Source organism: Spermophilus citellus, assembly GCF_964194105.1.
Source record: "Spermophilus citellus genome assembly, chromosome: 17".
In the NCBI taxonomy this organism is placed as follows: Eukaryota; Metazoa; Chordata; class Mammalia; order Rodentia; family Sciuridae; genus Spermophilus; species Spermophilus citellus.
Genome location: NC_138199.1, coordinates 49,898,907 through 49,921,807, shown reverse-complemented (window position 1 = coordinate 49,921,807; position 22,901 = coordinate 49,898,907). Strand labels below are relative to the sequence as shown.

At 44.7% G+C, this 22,901-nt stretch overlaps 1 protein-coding gene across 1 annotated transcript in view; it reads right to left on the bottom strand.

Annotated features, from left to right (window-relative positions):
- Positions 1–424: 424 nt before the first annotated feature.
- The window catches only part of ZNF652 (zinc finger protein 652), an 84,197-nt gene continuing 61,720 nt past the window's right edge, over positions 425–22,901 (bottom strand). The window contains exons 6-7 of the mRNA XM_081271645.1: positions 11,109–11,145; positions 425–2,949 (exon numbers count right to left, since the gene is read on the bottom strand). Coding sequence (XP_081127771.1) covers positions 2,603–2,949; positions 11,109–11,145 — 384 coding nt within the window. The 3' untranslated portion in view covers positions 425–2,602. The remainder of the gene's footprint in view (positions 2,950–11,108; positions 11,146–22,901) is intronic.

Sequence of the window (22,901 nt, the reverse complement as noted above, 5' to 3'; positions counted from 1 at the left end):
AACCCTGGAACCCAAGAAGGGTGGAGAAAGCTCTGCCACATTTCTTCGACTGAGCCTCGGCACCCAGCCGGGGAGTGTAACCCAGTCGCATGTAAGGTTGGTCTCCCACAGACTGTACTGCCATCTGGGCAACTTTGTCAAGGACACCTTCTTTGATGACATCTCAAAGACCTAGATACCTAACCCCTGACCTCTAGAAAGGAACCATGGTCACCAAGTCTCAATATCAGGAATTCATCTATCATCTTGTAAAAATCCACACTGGAGACCCAGGCTGTGGCTATGACCTAGATTTTTTTTTTTTTTTTTTTTTTTTGGTTCTGAACCAGTGGGTGCTCTACCCACTGGCTACATCCCCAACCCCCCACCTTTTTTTTTTTTTTTTTTTTAGTATGAGGGATTTAACCCAGGAGCACTTAACAACTGAGTCACATTCCCCAGCCCCTCCCCCAGCTTTTAAAATTTTTATTTAGAGACAGGGTCTTGCTAAGTTGCTGAGGCTGGCTTTGAACTCATGATCCTCCTGCCTCAGCCTTCCCAGCCACTGTGAATATAGGGATGCACCATCTTTCTGGGCATCCCACCTCTTTTTCATTTTTTTATTTTGAGACAGGGCCATACTAAGTTGCCCAGGCTGACCTCAAACTTGTGATCCTCCTGTCTCAGCCTCCTGAGTCACTGAGATTAAAGGTATGCACCACTGTACCCAGTCAACATAGGATTTTTAGAAACAAAAAATAAAGTGAATGAAGCCTGTTTAAAAACAAATGCCCAGGGCTGGGGTTGTGGCTCAGTGGTAGAGTGCTTGCCTAGCACGTGTGAGGCTCTGGGTTCAAGCCTCAGTACCACATGAAAATAAATTAATATTAAAGATTTTTTTTAAATGCCCAAAGTTGGAAAGTAGAGATAAGTGGATTTGATTTTATTACTGTCTCAAACCTCTAAATGAAGTTCTTTATTCTACTCACAGTCCTTAAACTTTGTCCCACAGTCAGGTTCGTTTATTATTATTATTTCATACAACATAAAGGCTCACTTCTTGCTGTGCTGTTATCTGTCCGTCATGTGTAGTGGCTCTACACTGTCTTCCTCTCAGGACCATAGCTGCAGACTCACGCCCCATCTGCCACAGACTCCTCCCCCTCACCAGAATCATTCCTGAACATGATGGTTTGTGCAAAACAGGGTGTGGCTGCTGTGTTTTCTTTGGCAAAATCAGCCCATACTGCCTGCCCAGAATTGCCATCTTGCTCCGGTCTTGCTGAACGTGTCCTCTATGGTTATATTTAGACATCACTTCATTTCCAGTCTTTATGGAGGGATAATGTAGCCAGAATCCAAACACATCTCGGCATTGTTTCAGACCACACCAAGGAGTGTCATTTGCTTAAAAGCCCCACATCAAAACTAGCTCTTTCTAGATCTCTGCTCTGCCCCAAACAGTGCGGAGAGGAAACAGCCAATTACCCTGCTGTGGTTGATCACAAATCCTAGACTGGTCAGGGTGACCCAGAGGGGGAACTGGAACACCAGCTGAGAATCTGGATCCCTCCTCAGCCTGTGTGCCTGAGCAGATCAATCCTCTTAGCCTTCATCTCCTTACCTATTGAGAAGTACCCATCTCATTTGGGACACTGTGTGACAGACCTCCAAATGCCTTCAGCTGACTGATCTATACTCACAGTAGGAAGAGAGGTGGATTTAACCCCCAAATCTGTCTGTTGAACAGTCATATATCCATGAACATATACATGTACATACATACTTAATGTCCTGGAGACCAAGGCTGGGGCACTTGGATCGAGCATATTTGATTTGAGGATTTAAGAATGCTGGGTCTTTCATTTCTCTGTGTCTCTCAGACATTAGGGTCCATTCCTGGAAGTGAGAGCAGGAACATCCCAGACTCTTTTTTTGTTTGTTTGTTTGTTTTGGGTACCAGGGATTGAACCCAGGGGGTTTGACCATGGAGCCACATCCCCAAGCCTTTTATATTTTTTATTTAGAGACAGGCTCTTGCTGAGTTGCTTAGAACCTAGATAATTTGCTGAGGCTGGCTTTGAACTCACAATCCTCCTGCCTCAGCCTACCAAGCTGCTGGTATTACAGGTGTGTGCCACAGAGCCCGGCTCATCACAGAGTCCTAAGTAAGGGAGTTATCTTCATTGATCATCTAGCCCCACCCTCTCATTTTAGAGAGATTCCATAATTATTTATTTGCATATTTAGTACTCTATGTAAATCTAGAACCATGAGATGATCTAGACAATTTTCTTCGGTTGAGGAAATCATAGGACAAAAGACAAGTTCAAGGCTAATTCTAAATGATGGGATAAGAACCATGGCAGGTACCATCTCTGCTTGGGGAAGAATCATACACAGAGGAGGTGACGCTTGAGCTGGGTGTTGGGGGATCAACAGTTGGCCCAGAAAGGTGAGCTGGGAGAGAGGACAAGAACCCACTTTTCTAGACTGGTGCTCTTTCCCTACATGGTCACTTTCTATCACCTTGAGATGACTTGCTGGGGAAGCTGCCTGAAGGTGGAGGGGTGGGGGAATCAGGCCTCCATGCAGAAGCCTGGGAAAGGCCATTACGTTCAGCCTAGCCCCAGCACCCATGGCAGGGCCAGACCTGCCTGGGCAGTAGGGAAACGAGGTGAGAAACAACCTCCCGTGCAGACAGACCGTGGGAGGCAGCAGAAGTAAAGGTCTGAGTGCTTCCGACCTTGGCATACCCCAGTGGAAACCAGGGTCTAGGTGGTCTGGTTAGCTGTTCCATTTGTCCTGGGCAAGGAAGGAGAGGCAGTTTCCATTTCCGTCTGTTCCTAGGCACCAGAAGTCGATCCTGGTGAATCAGAACATCTGCTTCTTGACTCTGTGTGTGGTTTACCCACTGGTGGAGGAACTGCTTCCCAGAGTCCCTTCTCCCTGCCATCTGGCATGGGAAGCCTGGAGGAAGCAAATGTCATAGCACAAGACAAACCTAACTCAGAAGGGAAACTTGCTGTGTTCCCTGGTATTACAGAATGACTATCCAATGAAAATGAATTTTGGGGGTGGTGTTGGGGGTTGAATCCAGGGGTACTTTACCTCTGATCTGCATCCCCAGGGCCTGCCCTGCCCTTTTGAGAGACAGGGTCCAAGTTGCCGAGGTTGGCCTCAAATGTGTGACCCTTCTGCCTCAAGGAGTTGCTGGGATTACAGAAACACACCACCATGCCCAGCTACAATAAAAATGAGTTTGGACCTATTGCTCTCTTTTGGATCAATTCCTATGATGCTTCACTCCTTTAACATATGAACACATCAGAATTTTCGAGTTGTTTTGAAGGAGAGGAGCAAGAGAGATACTAGCACACAAGAGAAAGGATGAGCGCCTCAACTTTGCCACAAATTTCCATGGGGCCAGCAGTGATCATTTCTCTCCAGGGGTAGGGAAGGAGACGTGAGACACCAAGGCATGTATGAATGGGGTTTTGACTCGGAGCTCTGTCCTAAAGCCTGCCTGATTTTATGAACAGTAGAAAGCAGCTTCTCCTGGTGATTGTTCTGCAGATGGTCTAGAACCCAGCATGGTGGCCTATAATTCCAGAGCCTTGGGAGGCTGAGGCTGGAGAATCACAAGTTGAAAACCAGGTCACTTAGAGAGCCCCTGTCTGAGGGTGTGACTCAGTGATTGAGTGCCCCTAAGTTCAATCCCCTGTACCAAAAAATAAAAGCAGAGGGAGGAAAAGGAGGAGAGAAAGACCAAGCTTGGGTCCAGGCCTGGTGAGCATGTGGACAGGCCCTTGGGTGGCATGGGCTCAGAGCAGTAGAGGGGAGGCATCTGGTGGTGATAGGGCTGGTCTGGGGCAGGCAGAAGAGGCAGAAGGCCCTGAGGAGGGTTTTGCCAGTCTTTGCACTTGATAGTGCCCCTATCAATCAATCCTACAACCTGTGGTTCAACTTTTTTTTTAGTTGTAGAAGGACACAACACCCTTATTTTATTTATTTATATGTGGTGCTGAGGATCGAGCCCAGGACCTCACACGTGCCAGGCAAGTGCTCTACCACTGAGCTACAGCCCCAGACCACGGTTCAACTTTGGGGACATTTTACTAAAGTGGGACCCCAAGTTCGGTGGGGTTTTCAGACTCTCAGCAATTAGTCCCCTCAGCTCAAGTTCCCACTTCTCCCCTTGACCTTCCCTGGGGTTGGGAAACTTGGATCACCAAGAGATGGAAAAAGCCACCTCCTTTGAAAAGGCCCTTAGTTGTCTCACTCAACACAGTGGGTGTGGGTGTTACCAGGCCCAACCCAAACACGTCGCATCCTCCCAACAGGCCTAATTCTATTCATTCTCCTTGCCATAGTGACCTGGGCAGAAAGATGTGGTCCCCTGCGGGCTAGGAAGGTAAATAAAGGAGTCCTAATTTGTAACTAGCTGGTATTTGAAGTTCTAATTTTGCAGATCTCCAGGGTGAGCACTGCTCTGTGGTCTCAGATTGTCTGGGATGTTATTTGCTAACCCAGGCCACCATGGTTCACCCCCGCCTCCTACATTCCTGCTCTGGAGAAGTCCCACTGCTCCAGGCCTGCCCTAGGCTGGCACTGTCCCAGCGACTTGGCTGCGTGTTCATCCACCACGATGCTGGCCTCCACTAATGAATACCCTCTCACCTGGAGCCCAGGCGCGAGGAAAACTCCAGCTGTGACCTTAATGCATCAGTCAAAGCAGCTGCGTGGTTTCCTAAACTGATTGTCACAGAGTCACAACCAGAAAGCCAGAGAAGTAATTCTCACATGCTGAATACCGACTGTTCTCATTTTTTCAGTTCAATATTCCTGACTCCAGGGCAGCATCCCTCATTACCCTGATTGATAGATCTATCGTTCCTCCACTTCTGATCCCTTTCAGGGCTTGACCTGGTCATTTCACACATGTGGGACCTACGGACAGGGACCTGTGCTTCTGTACTGAATTTCCAGGGACCTCCCATCCCCACGCCAAATATCATCTGTTCATTTACTCAAGGGGAAGACTTCTTGGCCAAAGTCTTTTTTGGATTAATCTGTTACCTGCACCCCCCAGCCTGGCCACACTCTGTGATTACTGTTCCTGTCATCGACTGACAACATTACAAAAAGTGACTTATTGCCATCTGTGGCTATTGATGCTCACTGGAGATCAGTGGGCAGCATAGATTACCAGCTCAGAGTTCTGACTCCAAATATGGTTTTCTTCTTCATGGGTCTTGTCCTTGAACGACAAGTCCAGGTTAAAGGATGTCACATGATAAGACCTCAGTACCAAGGTCAGGCTCCTGGAAACAAGTGATTTGGGAGTGGGGGATTACTGCCACTACTCCTCCTCTTCTATAAACTTTCAGATGGTGACTCGGCTTGGGTGGCTCTAACAAAACACTTTAGTGGGGGCCATTTATACAGGACAGACATTTCCCATGGTTCTGGAGGCCTGGAGTTGTGCAGCCTTGGTGGCTGGTAAGGGCTGCTCTTTGCTTCCAAGATGGGGTCTTGCTGCTGCATCCTCAGGTGGGAATGAATGCTTAGTCCTCACCCAGAAAGACCACAGGTGCTGGGGCCCTCTCTTCGGTCCCTTTTATAAGGGCACTAATTCATTAACGAGGCTGGAGTCCTCGTAACTTAATCATTTCACAAAAGACTCCACCTCTTAATGCCATCATCTGGGGGTTTAGGTTCTCACAGAAGGACCCTGGAGGGACACATGCGTTCAAACTATAGCAGATAGTGATGCTGACATCCAATGTAATCACTACATGATCACTTTGAGGAATGATGGTCCCTTATCAGGTGTGTGACATTCGCCTCTTATAGGCTAGTTGGTTGGCAGTATCAAGGTGAGTCTAGGTGAGTGAAAGCCCATGCCATTGGGCCCAGTTACAGCTTTATGTTTTAATGAGTATTAAACTGGGGAGTTTCAGCAGTGCAAACCATATTCTACCATTGCAATTAGCCATGGTGGGAGAACCAAGTTGAACAATGTAATCACCTGTCATCGTGTGCTAGTTGATCTCTTTGAGGAATGATGGTCATCAGGGTGGAGCCCCATGTTTGAATACTGGTGGGGATCTTCAGAGGCTGGCTAATATCCCCTGACCTAGATATTCTGTCTACTTAGTTATGTGGTGCATCTTCTATGGTGATTGCTCTTGGATGGACCTTAGTGTGTGGTGCAAAGACCTTCACCCTCCACACCCCCTCTCATCCACATCCACTTGTCTCTTTGCCAGACTTCCTTATCTCTGACATTCCCATCTTTCTTTCTCAAGCCTATGACCTACCAATCAAGTCATATTCTGTACCTCAGGACAATCTGAGCAGGAGCATTGTGCAGCAAGGTCTGTTCCCAGCTGGCATCCACTGGGCCAGCCCACCTGTGAACCATGCTCTGCTTTTTTCCTTCTTTCAGGTGATCATAAAGGATTCTCGGGGCTGGGGATGTGGCTCAAGCGGTAGCGCGCTCACCTGGTATGCGTGCGGCCCGGGTTCGATCCTCAGCACCACATACAAACAAAGATGTTGTGTCCGCCGAGAACTAAAAAATAAATATTAAAAAAATTCTTTCTCTCTCTCTCTCTCTAAAAAAAAAAAAAAAAAAAGAAGAAGAAGTCTTTAAAAAAAAAAGGATTCTCACTTTCCACGTGGGCACCCTACATGCAAGCTATAGGAGAGGTACCAGAGCTATGTGGTTGGGGGCATGGGGTCTGCGTGCTTGTGTAATTTACTTGTGCTGGTGTCCTCGTTCTTGCTCAGGTTCAGTTCCAGTTATGTTCCTTGCCTCTTGGAGAGCTGCTGGGATCACCTGATTTTGTAAGTTAGCAAGTCTGGCAGAACTGAGCTCAGGGTGGGCAGTTCTGGCTGCATCAACATTGATAACCATGGTCAGCTGTTCCATTTCTCCTAGAGACCAGTGGCATTTCAGAAGGTCTTTTGCAAAAAGTTTATAATAATCTTATGTGGGTGACATGGACCCACATAAATACCCTATTTATCTACAAAATCCTATTTGGGCTTTCCACAAAATGCACATAATTTCTTCAAAGACATCTTTAATACCACAGTTATATTCTCATATTGGCAAACGGTAGTGTTTGTACCATGGTGAACCTGCTTTCCTGTTATGGAGTAGCTTTCTGCAGTTTTTTTTTTCTTTTGTTTGTGGTACTGAGGGTTGAACTCAGGGGCACTTTACCACTGAATGGCATCCATTATCCTTATTTATTTATTTTTTATTTATTTATTTTTAATTTTTTAGTTTTTCGGCGGACACAACATCCTTGTTTGTATGTGGTGCTGAGGATCGAACCCGGGCCGCACGCATACCAGGCGAGCGTGCTACCGCTTGAGCCACATCCCCAGCCCCTTATTTATTTATTATTATTTGTTTTTGCTGCCAGAGATTGAACCCAGAGGCATTCAACCACTAAGGCACATCCTCAGGCCTTTTAATTTAATTTAATTAGGTACCAGGGATTGAACTTAGGAGCACTGAGCCATATCTCCAGTCCTTTTTTTGTATTTTATTGAGAGACAGGGTCTCAATGAGTTGCTTAGCGCCTCACCATTGCTGAGATGGCTTTGAACTCGTGATCCCCCTGCCTCAGCCCCTGAGATTACAGCTGGGATTATAGGCATATGCCACCACTCTGGGCCTACATTGTTCTTCAGGATGTTCCAACAGAGCCTTTTGGACTACATTATATCAGAGGACAGGAGAGACAACATAGGCAGGGATAGGTGTTGGCAGCCACAGAATATGATCATAATTGTATACTTTTTTCCTAAAATAAAGAAATAAATAAATAAAGTGAATGCAGTTTTTTCCTGATTCTCCTTGATAGAAAAGGAAAAGAAAGCATTCACTAGATCCATGACCACAAACCATGGATCTGAGTCTGTGTTAATCAGCTTTAGCAAAGATACCACATCTGGCACGGCAGTTTCAAGCAGAGGCTACTGCTTATTAAGTTTGCAGTAGTCCATTTTAATCCTTTGGGATCTGTTTGATGTTTGCAGGGACCAGATGGGTAAATTTAATAAAAATATAAAGGAGACCACTATTCCTGCTGTGTTCTGTTTACCACCTCCATAGCTGAGAATCAGCCACCCTGAATGGTTATCCATTGGGATAATTGAACCCGTCTTGCTTCTAATGTTTAGGGGGTGCCATTTGGCCTTTATTATGTAAGGATCCTAGCATTCTCATTGCTTTCAGGGAGCCTAGTTCTACAACACCAGCTCTGGTCTACAGAGGACAGCACATTGAGCCTCTCAATGATGGTGGTGTCCCTCTCACCAGAGATTTCTTTCTTTCTTTTTTTAAAAAAAATTTATATATATATATATATATATATATATATATATATATATATATATATATATATATATATATTAGCTGTAACTGGACACAATATCTTTATCTTATTTATTTATCTTTATGTGGTGCTGAGGATTGAACCCAAGGCCTCGCATGTGCTAGGCGAGTGCTCTACCGCTGAGCCCCAACCCCAGCCCCAACCAGAGACTTCTTATCCCTTTAATAAAAGGATTTGTCTTTCAGGTCTTCCTATGAAAGATAATTATATAGTAGGTTTTTCAGTTTTCCACAGAGTCTTTGTCTGTTTTCTGTGCGAAAATAGAACACCTGAGACCGGGTAATCTTTAAAGGATAGAGATTTATTGGCTCGTGGATCTGGAGGTTGGGAGGCCCAAGAACATGCACTGGAAGGGCTTCATGCTGCTTCCACTCACGGCAGAAAGTGGAAGGGCAGGCAGGCGCCTGAGGAAGACACACGCAGGAGGGACTCACAGTTGCTAATCCAGGCCCAGAAGAGCAAGAACTCACCCCTGTGAGAAAGGCATTCATCTGTTTTAATGACTTAATCACCTCTTAAGGCTCACCACTTCTCAGTGCTGTTATATTGGGGACCAAATTTCAATGTGAGTTTTGAGCAGGCAAACCACATCTAAAGGATGGACACAGCATGTCCACTCCTGCAGGCTCACATCTCTTGCATCTTTATTTAAATGTCTTCCATAGCAGCTTCAGCTTTTGTATTTCACTTAGTGTGAGCCACGGCTTTCTCCCAAAATCATCTTAACAGTGTACTAGAACCATCTTCTGGGATCTTTGCTGGGGTTCATTAGCAGAACTACCTCCTGTTAGTCCCCAAACTTACACACCACTTTCCTCCTTCCTGACCCTCCCACACCCAATCCCATTCCACAACAGCATCCTGGCTTCTGCCAGTGTATGTCCACTAGCTCCTGTAACTCCTTCAGACATAGACCCTGAATCAGGCGGGAGTCCAGTCAAGGGTCAAACAATAACAAACAACAACAATAACAACAACAACAACAACAACAAAGTACTGCCAAGGGGAAGTTTGATAGTAAACTAGGTATGATGGGAAATTAGAGCAATGACGGATTGGTTAGGAAAAAATAACGGGAACTCACACCTGTAATCCCAGCGGCTCAGGAATCTGAGGCAGGAGGATCATAAGCTCAAAGTCAGCAATTTATCAAGGCCCTAAGCAACTCAGGGAGACCCTGTCTCTAAATAAAATATAAAAAAGGGCTAGAAATGTGGCTCAGTGGTTAAGCACCCCTGAGTTCAATCCGTGGTACCAAAAATAAAATAAAAAATAAAAGGAACTCTAAACGATTTAGGAAGAGCAAAATCTAGGAACAGCCACTACTAATAATGCTGAAAGAGCACTCAAGGAAGAAGCCATCCCAAGGATGAGCTCAGATCTTGTCAGGACAGGTCAAGGCTCCATGGATGGCAAAAAGTCACTATGGCGCTGAACCCATCTGCCCTGTAGAACTCACCAGAAACCCACCCTCTAGGGTGCCTGGGAAAGCCCTGGGCCTACAGGGCTGCTGGCCAGCAGGAATGGCTGCCTGCCACACACTAGGGCTGGCCAGTGGAGAAGCTGCCCATGCTGCAGGAGCTGGGGGCAAGTAGGCCACAGGAACCCACCAAGAGTCTAGGAAGGAAAGCACTTTTCTTCTGCCAAGTTTCTTCAGTCTCCTCTGATGACAAAGCTTGAAATCATGCCAACTGATGGAGGAGAAATACTTAGAGGGTTCAGATTCATTTTCACAGAGAAGACAATGAAGGATGTGTTTGGAGCTAAGAGCCAATAAATAAATAAATTAATTAAAATTAATTGATTAAAAGACAACTGGCTCAGTCCTTTACTTCTTTTAGAAGGAAAAAAGAAAAGAAAAGAAAAAAACCGGTAGCTGGGTTATGTTGCAACTTGACCCTGGTAGTTGATCTGATGGCAAGGAGCAGGGATGGGGTGGATCTCAGGAGACGTGCGTTTTTGCAAAGCACAGACTCCTGCATCTCCAATCAAGAGGGGAACATTAGCCTCCTCCAGGGAGGAGTGGACCTTGTGGAGAGTGCCAGAGGGTTGAGGGAGAGCTGGGATTTTGTGGACTCAGATGTTCCCATCCCTGATCTCAGGGTCCCACCCCTCCCAGCCAGGGCCCTGCTCTTGTCATAGCAGTTTTGCAGTAGAGGAGAATTCAGCTCTCTCTGTAGTCTTGCTGCTCCTAATTATGTTCCAGGCCTGGTCTCCGACTTTTCTGTCTTCTGGCTGCAGGAGATGAATTTCTCCTTGTACACTGTAAAGCAGCAGCACTAATTCCATTGTTGGACAACAGATTGCCACAGATGGCAGCTAAAAACAACATCTATTTATTATTATTGTCATATAGTTCCAGGGGCCCAGAGCCTGAGCAGGCTTGACTGGGTTCTGCTTAGGGTATTTGGTTAACTATGCCATAATCAAGGGAGCAACATCCATCAATTTAACTTAAAAAAAAAAAAAGCCATCGGATGCAATTATATTTAATTCAACAAGGGAGAAATATCACCCATCCAAAACGGTTTTTAAATGCAGTTGAACAAGTTCCATTAGGCTTAGGAACTTAGGGTATAGAATCCTGGGTAACCATTTCTAGAATTCTGCCTACCCCAGTCTACCCTCTGGCCCCAAAAGATTCTCATCCCCTCCCCATCAAATGCAAAATACATTCTCCTTGGGCTGGGGCTGGGGCTCAGTGGTACTTACCTAGCATGTGTGAGGCACCGGGTTTGATCCGTAGCACCGCACACAAAAATAAGTAAAATAAAGGTATATATATATGTATTATTTTTTTCTCCTCCTCGAAAGATGCCCAAGAACCTCATCCAATTTCAATATCAATTCAGAGCCCCAAATCCCATCTATATATCATGAGCTCAAAAGTCCAAAATTTTGTTACCTGAATCAAGCGCAGAAGAATCTTCTGAGTATAACCTATTAAGTGCATCTCCCAAGAACATTTCTTCTCCAGCTATGAGCCCATGCAATTAAAGAAAAAAAAAAACTTTAGACCCTCTGAGAGTTCCGATAGACAATAGTGGGATAGTGTTGGGCACAGTGGCTCATGCCTGTAATCCCAGTGACTGGGACAGGAGGATTGCAAGTTTGAGGCCAGCCTCAGCAACTTAGGGAGACATTGTCTCAAAATAAATAAATAAATAAATAAAAAGAAAAGATAAAAAAGGCTGGGGATGTGGCTTAGTGGTGAAGTGCTCCCGGGTCAATCTCTATTACTTAAAAAAAAAAAAAAGCCATCGGATGCAATTATATTTAATTCAACAAGGGAGAAATATCACCCATCCAAAACGGTTTTTAAATGCAGTTGAACAAGTTCCATTAGGCTTGAAGGAAAAAAAAATCAACTCCATTTAGGTTTCAAGACCTGGAGAATGATCTTTTATGGATCTTGACTCTGCCCTCTGGGCTCTTGGGGCCACCCTGAGTCATCTTTCCTTTTTCATAAAAGATACCACATGTTTACACTGAGTTTGATCAACCTGCTTCTTACCAGTAAAATTTGGGGGAACCAAAAATCTTTCATTTTGTCTCTCAGTACAGTTCACAGTGTTCCTACTGATATAAATTTTTTAAGGACCTTATGGACTTTGTATAGATTTTGCAGAGATTCACTCCATTAGACAAAAATTTTCTTCCCCACATCTTTCTAGAATGATCTTTATATTTTTTAATATTTTTTTCTATGGAGAACACTAAGGACAATTTTTTTTTTTAAAGAGAGAGTGAGAGAGGAGAGAGAGAGAGAATTTTTAATATTTTATTTTTTTTTAGTTCTCGGCGGACACAACATCTTTGTTGGTATGTGGTGCTGAGGATCGAACCCGGGCCGCACGCATGCTAGGCGAGCGCGCTACCGCTTGAGCCACATCCCCAGCCCAAAGGACAATTTTTTTAATGGGGCTGGTCATCAAGCCCAGGGCCTTACACATACCAGGCAAGCACTCTATCTCTCTGTCACATCACCAGTCCCAAGGATGACCTCTTGTGAGCTTCCTAGAACCCTGTGGTTTAATGAATAAGATCTAGGCGGACTATCCTCAGTAGAGGTTGAATCTCGTTTCCCCAAATTCAAATGTTGAAGTCCCAACACCCAGTTCCTCAATGTTACCTTATTTGGAAATAAGGTGATTGTAGAGATAATTCGTAAGATGAAGTCAAACTGGAGTAGGGTTGGGCCCTTAATTCAATGGACTGGGGTCTTGTAAAAAGAGGCAATTTGAACACCACAAGAGGAGTCTCATGTGAAGGTGAAGGTTGGAAGGCTGCTCTACAAGTCAAGGAGCTTTAAAGATTGCCAGTGAACCACCAGAGGTGAAGGGAGTGGCATGGAGCAGGTTCTCATGGACTCCAGAAAGGACCAATCCTGCCGCCATCTTGATCCTGTACCTGAAGTCTTCAGAATTATGTTAAGATGGTACATATTTGTTATTTAAGCCACTCAGTTTGTGACACTTCATGATGGAAAACTTAGGAAACTAATAACAACTTTTAATTTCTTCTGAATTTTTAAAAAATATTTTAGTTGTAGATGCACACTTTATTTTATTTCTTTATTTTTATGTGGTGCTGAGGATAGAACCCAGTGCCTCACATATGCTAGGCAAGCACTCTACCACTGAGCTACAGCCCCAGCCCTTCTTCTGACATTTTGATCTGACATTTCAGAAAAAATTTTTGTATAGCCCCACACTTGCTCTTATTGCTAAACCAGTTTGAGGTAGCTTTTTTCCGAATTTTAGTATCTTTTACAATCTGGCTAAGAATTTCCCAGATCAAGTTCTAACTGCTTTTGGTCTAATAGGTTTTTCCTCCATTTGTTTCTCCCTTCTTACACTTTACTACAAGCAGCAAAAAGAAACCAGATTTTGCCTAGAAAATCCCCTTGGCTAAACATCCAAGTGCTTATGAACTTCATTCTCATTTTTTTGTTTTGCAGTAGTGGGCATTGAACCTTGGGGTACTATACCAGTGTGCTAGTCCACTGATAATGGGCCCTATCTATTCTCAGCCCTATCCATTCATTTATTTATTTTTGGTACCAGGGATTGAACCCAGGGGCACTCAGTCACTGAGTCACATCCCCAGCCCTATTTTGTATTTTATTTAGAGACAGGGTCTCACTGAGTTGCTTGGCACCCCACCATTACTGAGGCTGGCTTTGAACTCCCGATCCTCCTGTCTCAGCCTCCCAAGCTGCTGGGATTACAGGCATGTGCCACCACACCCAGCTTTATTTATTTATTTATTTTTATTTTGAGACAGGGTCTTGCTAAATTGCTGAGGCTGGCCTTGAACTTGCCTTCCTCCTCCTGCTTCAGCATCTGGAGTGGCTAGGATTACAGGTGTCTGTGCTATGCCTACCTTAAATTCCGTTTTCCATACAGGAGTTAGGCAAAATTCTGATAAGGTTGCTGCTGCCACTTAACAAAAGTCCCCCTCCTGTGGCTTCCAACAGCTACCTGTTCCTCACTTCTCCTAGGCTCTCATAGCTTGTCAAGACAGACTTCTACTGCTGGACCATTCCTGGAGACTGAGGCTTTCTCTAAGGCAATTTAGGATTTCTGCAGGGCTGGGGATGTGGCTCAAGCTCGCCTGGCATGCGTGCGGCCCAGGTTCGATCCTCAGCACCACATACAAACAAAGATGTTGTATTCACCGAGAACTAAAAAATAAATATTAAAAATTCTCTCTCTCTCTCTCTCTAAAAAAAATAGGATTTCTGCAAATTCTATAGAATTTATAATCCTCTTGTCTTCTGATCAATAATGTTTTCAGTGTCCATATTTTTACTGAAGTTCTATTGAAGGAATCTAAGTATTTTCTATCAAACTTCTCAAAATTCTTCCACACTCCACCCACCTGTCCAATTCTAAAGCCATTCCCTCCCCCCTTTTTTTTTTGTACTGGAAATGAACCCAAGGGTGCTTTATCACTGAACTACATCCCACAGTCCTTTTTAATTTAAAAAAAAATTTTTTTTAAAGAGAGAGTGAGAGAGGAGAGAGAAAGAGAGAGAGGGGGGGGGAGAGAGAGAGAGGGGGAGAGAGAGAGAATTTTTAATATTTATTTTTTAGTTCTCGGCGGACACAACATCTTTGTTGGTATGTGGTGCTGAGGATTGAACCCGGGCCGCACGCATGCCAGGTGAGCGCGCTACCACTTGAGCCACATCCCCAGCCCAAATTTTTAAAAATTTAAGACAGGATCTTGCTAGTTGCTTAAGGCCTTGATAAATTTCTGAGGAGGCTGGCTGGCCTCCAACCTGTAGATCCTCCTGCCTCAGCCTCCCAAGTCACTGGGATTATAAATTTAACTGTCATTCTCACATTTTTAGATGTGTGTTATGTCACCTTGTTCCAAGATCCCACATCTGTTTTAGTTGTCTATTACTGTGTAACAGGGATCACAACGGTGGCAGTGAAACCTGAGGCCGTTTCACTCTTGCCTTCAACTAGAGACTGAACCATCACAGCCCTTCATCATCTTCCTCTAAAGCATCAGCGGCATCAAGAAGAGCCTTGAACTAGCTGAGAATTAGTACTTCCTTCATCTCAAGGGTCTGTGATATGGCAGCCCAGTGCATCCCCAAAGGCCCACCACTCAGTCCAAATGACCATCCTTCAGTTGGCAGGGCGCTCAGTTCCGCCCATCAGTGGTGATGACAGAGTCCTCATTATCAGTGGGCTAGCGAGTTTTTGGGTCTAACCCCTCCCCCCTTTGGAATCTGCTTCCATGAACCACTCCTGGCACTAACCAAGGTGCCCCAGCAGATTCCCAAAGCACTGGCTCCAACACTGAGAACTCAAACCTGGGGGGTGAAGGAAGAGGACTGGCAAAGGATGGAGTTGAGCTGAGCTGCTATCACAACAAGGACCAAGGATGACCTCACAGGCGTTCAGGAAAGGCTCCTCCAAGGCAAAGCTCTCCATCAACCAGTCAAGGATGTGGCTGCCCCTGGGGAGGGGAGGAGACCATCTTCCTGAGAGCAACTGCTGGGGAGGTAAGGCCAAGAGTAAGCCAGGAGCAGTTGGTGCAGTGCCCCATCGCCCCACTATCCTAGTTGGCTTTGGGTTTTTTGTTGTTGTTGTTTTGGGTACCAGGGATTGAACTCAATCATGAGCCACATCCCCAGCCCTTTTTATATTTTGAGACAGGGCCTTGCTAAGTTGCTGAGGCTGCCTTTGAACTCATGATCCTCCTGTCTCAGCTTCCAAGCTGAGTAACCAAGCCACGGGAATTACAGGCATGTGCCACAGCAACTGGCTCATGTGGTTTTTTTTTTTTTTTTGTATCTTCCGATAGTTATTATTTTTACTTTTTATTAGTTGGCTATTGATGCACAACAAATTACCCACCAAATGGAGTGGCTTCCTGACAGAGGTCCACTTTATGCTTTGAATATAGCCCTTGCTGCTCTGCCACTGTGACTTATTTTTAAAAGGACATGTTTCTCTTGCCTTCTTCTCCCTCCTCCTTCCTAATCTCACCCCCTCCCTAATCTCAGGGGAAACAGCATTGCCTTTCTTCCCCCTGCTAGGAGGCGTTATCTGCCCTTGAACACACACATACCACAGGAAGGAAGTAATCCAGACTTTGGGGATGGCAACACAAGATCTCAGAAATGACTACCTCCCCAATTAACAAGTGAATTCCAACTCCAGACAGAACACATGGAATGTAGCCTTTACATCACCTCTTTAAAAACCATCTGTTCCCCGGGATGGGCAGAGTCACAGCCTCTGGGACAGGAGTCCCTTGTGCTAACTCTGCTAGCGAAGCAATAAAACTTAACTTTTTCCCTTTTTCCCAAAATTGTGTCATGTTATGGACCCCAGGGACGAGGACCAAATTTTCAGGTTAAAACAACAAACACTTGTTGTTTTCTCATAGTTTCTATTGGCCATGAATTTGAACTTGGCTTAGCCGTGTGTCTGCCATCAAGCTCCTGCCCCAGAATCCCCTCCAGACTCTGCTGTAGCTGGAAGCTCATTTCCAGTTTTTATCTGGTGTGACTGCTAGCAGGCCTCAGAAGATCCACTTCCAAGTTCACCTACAGGGTTGCTGGCAGGCTTCAGTTCTGCAGCATGTCCTCCATCGGCTGCCTATGTCCTATGACATGGCAGCTGGGGACAGGAGAGTAAGAAACCACATCCAAGAGTGTCTTTCTAACTTCATCGTGCCAGTGACATACCATCTGTGTGTGTGTGTGTGTGTGTGTGTGTTTTACTGAGGATTGAATTCAAGGGTACTTTACCAATGAGCTACACCCCCATCCCTTTTTAAAAAACATATTTTGAGTCAGGGTCTTGCTAAATTGCCCAGTCTGACCTCAAACTTGCCATCCTCCTGCCTCAGCCTCCAGAGTTACTGGGATTACAGTGTGTGCCACCACTATCACCTCTGACATATTGTATTTGTCAGAAGCAAATCACTAAGTCCAGCCCAGAACAAGCACGGTGGGGGCGGGATTACACAAGGGTATGAGTACCAGGGGGTTGGGGATCACTGGGGATATCCTTGAGGAAGCTGCCTGTGAAATGCCAGATTCGTGGGACCCCAATAGACCTCCAGGAGCTGAATCCAATGCAATCACACAAGAGTCTTTATTGCAAGCTCGAGCCTGGACTCACAACTGTTTCCAACGCAGCGGTCGCGAGGAGTGAGTCCTGGCCCTTAATTCAGTGAGGATTTATAGTTTTTTTTGGGGGGGATACTCTATGTGTCACAATATCACACAGCAAATCATTTCACACTGCAGGAAAGTCAAACAACAACTCTTAACATCCATTAGCACATTCATTGGCAGGAACAAGTCAGGTAAGGGTGACTGGTGAGTTCAAGAGGTGGATACATTTGAACTGATTGGTTTAGGCCACAAGGGGTTGCAAGAGTGTATACACTAAACTGTAGGGTGGCCTAATCATATTATCAATCACAGAAACTACAGGGAGGGCCACCTGGCATTTCAGATATTTTCCCTGTCTCACTCTGATTGGTTGTTGCTATGGTCCGAAATTAGTTCTCAAGCATTCTTCTGGTCTTTTCAGGAACTTGCATTTGCTGAGTCAAGGACGTCTGGTGTCTGGTACAGACAAATGACTCAGCAGGTTAGCTATGTGCCTAGGAATGGGTTTTCCAAGGACAAAGGGTCATTCCTCTTCCCCTTTGGACAGGACCTGCTCTGAGGTAGAGGCTGGTTTCTCAAAAATGGAGTCACATCAGTTTCTCACCTGTCCCTGACACTACCTCTCAAACACTGAGCTGAGCCTTTTACCTGCATCGCTTTCTTTAATCCTCCAGAAGACCTGAAGGTAGTTAACAATGATCCCTATCTGCAGGTGTGGAAACAGGCTCGAAGTGGTTAGATTACTTACTCATAGCCACACCAGTCACCATTGGGAGAGAAAAGCCTTAACCCAGTCTTTCTGAGAACAAGCCTGCGTGTTTCTAATTCCTTTGCTGAAGTATGTCCTTCAATAACATTTTGGGAAGGATTAAATTTGCTGCAGAACAGTGATGTCAGATCAAGGCTACTGTGTGTCCAGTGCAGGGTGGACTGCAGGATGGGTTAAGGGCGAGATACATCAGGCAGCAGGTTCTAAACGAGGCATCTCATAATCTACAAGTTCAAGAATACGGTCAGGAACAGGGAAGAGCACAACAAAAACGTGGTAGAAAGCAATCCTGAAACGGTTGTGCCATTGGTGAGGGATGCCGTGGTCAGATGGAAACCCTCCTTGACCAACTATGGATTGAAATTGAGGTAAAAAATGAACGGAATAGGAATAATTGAGCTAAAACTAATAGTTGAGGCCAAAAAATGTTAAGCTTCTTATACAAGGTGAAGGAGGACCTCGTCACCAACCTAACTCAGCCCTGACTCCCTCTTGCCTTTCTGACTTTGACTTTTTGTCTTTCTGAGTTCTCCTGAGCCTTTCTCTCCTGCAGTCACCTTGGATTTCAGGAACAAGAAGTCTAAGGACAAGAGTCAAAACTATGCCCCAGGCAAGATCAACTTTCTTAACCTGACAAGACCTGACAAATCCTGAGATAAGGATGGACAAACCACCCCTATCAAGAGCACCTGTGTTGGCAGCTGTGCAAACCCTCCAGCCCTTGCCCTCACTTCCCTTCCTAGAAAAACCTCAAAGTCAATGTTAACCCTTCAAAGGTGGATAACCCTGTCCTCCTGGTAGACCTACATTGATTAAAACTTCTTCCCCGCCGTTCACCATTATTTTCCATTTGGTTTTTGGTGGGGTGAGTGGTCAGACCGGATTTGTTGGATCCCCAGAGTCGCCTCTGACCTAAGAAGGGTCTGCACAAAGATCTCCATGTTAGAACAAAATCTGTGGGCTAATTTTTTTTCTTTTTTTGGTACTAGGGATTGAACCTATAGCCACTTTATCACTGAACCACATCCCCAGTCCTTTTTAATTTGAGACGATCTCACTAGGTTGCATAGGCTGGCTTCAAACTTGCAATCCTCCTGCCTTGGGTTCCCAAGTCTCTGAAACTATTGGCATGTACCTCCATATGCCACCGAGTTATCTGCTACTGCATAACCAACTATTCCAAGCATTAGTGGCTTTACAAGAGCAATTGGCATCTGGCAATTTTGTGGGTTGGCTGGGCAGTTACTCTGCCAATCTTACTGAGGCTCCTAAGCATGCAATTAGTTGTTGGAACTGCAGAGCTGTAGGGTCTGAGATATCCCTTCCGATGTCTGGGATTGGCAGGGACACTGAGAACTCTCATTACTTGGCCGTCATGCATGTTCCAGGGGAATAAAGTCAGAAGCTGCAAAGTGTCTTGTCCCACAGGTTCCAAGATTTGCACATCATTTTTGCAATATTCTGTTGGTAAAAGAAGTCATCAGCCAGCTGGGCACAGTGGCACACACACACCTGTAATCCTAGCGTCTCAGATGGCTGAGGCAGGAGGAGCCACAAGTTCAAGGCCAGTCTCAGCAAATTAGCAAGTCTCTAAGCAACTTAGTGACACTCTGTCTCAAAAAATAAAAGGGGCTGGGGATGTGGCTCAGTGGTTAAGCACCCCTGGGTTCAATCCCCGGTACAAAAAAAAAGACACCAGAGTAGCCTAATCAAGGGTGTGGAGATGGCCAGGCCTTTTACCAGAAACTTGGTGGAAGGGGCAAGGACACCACACAAAAGGGTTTGGACACAAGGAGGTGTGGCTCATCACAAATCACTATTATGATGATATGATATACCTTGGAGGCCTTGAAAAGAGAGTTTATGTGTATATTTCAAAGAAGCAGCTATAGTTACCTATAGTGATACCAGCAGCGGGTTATAGGCCCCCTGGAGAAAGGACTACCCTGTGTCTGGGATTTGAAGGCACTAGAGTAAACAACAGCTCATCTGTGCAGGGACTCTCAAGAGTTTGGATGCAGTCAGAAATAGAAACCAGTAAGCCTTAGATATTTTAGACTCCAGGTCAGACTCATTAGTGAGCCTTAAAATTTAGTGGCTCATGATCAGCATTTTAAAAAACAGAAAATATCAAACTGTGCACATACATCTATTTTTCCTTGAAAATTTTATTTAAAATATTTTTTTAGCTGTCGATGCACCTTTACTTATTTACATGTGATCTTGAGAATTGAACCCAGTGCCTCACACATGCTAGGCAAGCACTCTATCACTGAGCCCAACCCCAGCCCCTTTTCTTGAAAATTTTATTCATTTACATAAATATATAAACTGTGTATGGTGGTGCAAACCGGTAATCCCAGAGACTTGGAAGGCTGAGGCAGGAGGATCACAACTTTGAGACCAGCCTCAGCAATTTAGAGGGACCCTCAGCGACTTAACAAGACCCCATCTCAAAATAAAAAATAAAAAGTGCTAGGATGTGGCTCAGTGGTAAATCATCACTGGGTTCAATCCCCAGTAAAAAGAAAACATTTTAAGGAAATGGAAACTCAGTGGCACAGCGCTTGCCTACCTAGCATGCAGGAAGCACTGGGTTCAATCCCCACTACTGCCCCCCCAAAAAAAACACATATAAGTGTATTAGATAGCAAAATATTGGTGAAATATATTTCTGATTAAACTCAGGGCCGGAGTTTGAAAGTACTGATTTAGTTCACACTGAAGAGTATTTACTTGGTACAGATGAGCAATGTGCTAACACATCTCTAGACAGAGATGCAATGGTAATTCTATGATTTGGCCAATTTTGTTCCATTCTAAGAGGTTTCATACAAAGGGAAACTGGAACAATAAGATTTCCTTCCTAAGCACTGAACTCCCTCATTGAGATCCTTAGAAGGAACAAAGCAGGGTGGGTCGTGAGTGGAGGAGCTTGGGACACAAACTAGTTGCTCTCTCATTCAGTGCATTCCTGCCTGTGAGGCGATTACACATTACAAGGGACCATGTGGGCCACACTGTATTTGAAAATTGTTTGTTTATTATGGGGTTTCCTTCACTGGAAAGCAAGTGTCAGGGAGTAGGGACTGTCTTGTTCACTGCTGAATTCCCAGCAGCAAACATGCAGGATAACTAAATGAATGAATGGTGGCAGGGGTGGGGACAGAAGTCTCATCCCAACTATTTTACAATCACTTCTTCTCACGGACTAAATTTTGTATGCTGTTTGCATCTTTGTTTATTTTTCTTCAAACTGGTTCAGAACCCAAATCCTGATCCTTTCCCCAAGTACTCTTCCCAAGGACATTTTCAGATTATCACTCCAATGGACAGAGTAATGTTAGTGGGACCAATGAGCATGGAGCTAGGCAGCACTGCAATCAGTCTAGTTTTGTTCAATGGCCTTGAAGACAAATTATTCCCAAAGGACGAGGCAGGGTAGTGGTCTGGGGCCGCCCATAACCATCACAGAGACAATAGTCATTCACTCTAGTAAGGCTTGTAGGATTGTTCATTTTATATTAAAAGGGAAATTCATTAAGCAAGGGAACTAAAAAATGCTCACCAGGAATAAGGAAGAAATGAAGAAAGACACAGGAGGGACATGCTTTTTTTTTTTTTTTTTTTTTTTTTTTACTTTGAACATTAGCATTAAGTTGGTTACCGTACACATCCAAAGGCCCAGCATTTAAAAAAAAAAAAAATCATTAAACGGCACACCTTGTACCAGAGTCTCACAAGAATAAAATATACAATGCTACATTGAGTGGTTAAAAATACACAAAAAGTAGTTTTAACAATCTATAAATTTTTTATACTTAAAATCATGATTGAGTTGAAATAAAAAAGTGCATTTCAATTGCTAAAAAAATAATATTGGTATAGTTAACACATGGGGGAAAATCAGCACACCGAGGGATCTGACAGGATGTGGGGAAACAGATGACCCAGGGAGGCCAGGCAGTGCCAGCTGGTTCAGGAGCCCACCCCACTGCAGTTCCCTTGGGCCAAGCAGCCCTCTTCTCCCTGGTCTTTCCCATCTTAAGAGATCCTGTCCTACCTACCTGTCATTGAAAGACTCCTCTAAACTTCTTTGCAGCATGACAGATACTTTCCCTACACTGAGTCCAACTTGATCTTCAACAGCATCTCCACAGAGAGGTAGGAGAGGGACACTGCCCCATTCTGGACTTGACATAAGTACCCCAGCCACACGGCCTTAATCCTTATGACCTAGCAGGCAGAACAGGGACCAAGCAGCTTCTATTTTGTCAAACTCCTTTGGACAATATTCAACATTCAACAACAAGCTTTGTAAACCTAACGCTAAACAATTCCTGGCAAGCAAACTGGATTTTCTTTTCTTGAAGAAATGAGGAAAAGTGCAAGTGATTTCAGTACTGTTGGGGAAAACAAAATGAAAAACAAGTTGCACCTGGGCACCTGATACCTAAACCAATCACAGCTTCAGTTTCTTTTTTTTTTTTTTTTTTGTGAAGTGTTGGAAAAGGGAAAAGGGGGCCAGGCAGAAATCAGTTAAGAAGGCCTTCCCAGGTGTAAATACTTCCTGGCTCAGCAGGGTAAATATTCACAGCCTGGTGTTTTCCCTTAATTGATGACTGACATGTTCACTATGAAGATGCTGCTGCAATGAGCTCAAATGAGGGGAGAAGCCTCAACACACACCCTACAGAGAGAGCACAGCTGGAGTTCTAAACTAGAGGAGTGCCTGCTGCAGGAAATCTCCCCCACCCTACCTGGAAGACTAGCAGACAAGGAGGTCCAAGCTGCTGTTGCTGCAGGTGGGATGTGGAAGAAGGAAATAAGGAGGGTCGCCTTCCTGCTGTGCATTCAGCACTTCAGATCCCTCAAGGCAAGGCTTGTAATCTTGGTCACCACTATTAACAAAGACTAGTTAATTGAACTGCCTGACCCACAAGGACCATAGACCTGCGCATCAATCTTTGCTTGCATCATGAAGGCTAAGCAACTACTGGTCTTAGTAATGAGGGAAAATGCCTTAAATAATCAAGATACACAAATAAGCATTGAGTCAAGAGACAGCACTACAGAAAAAGACTTA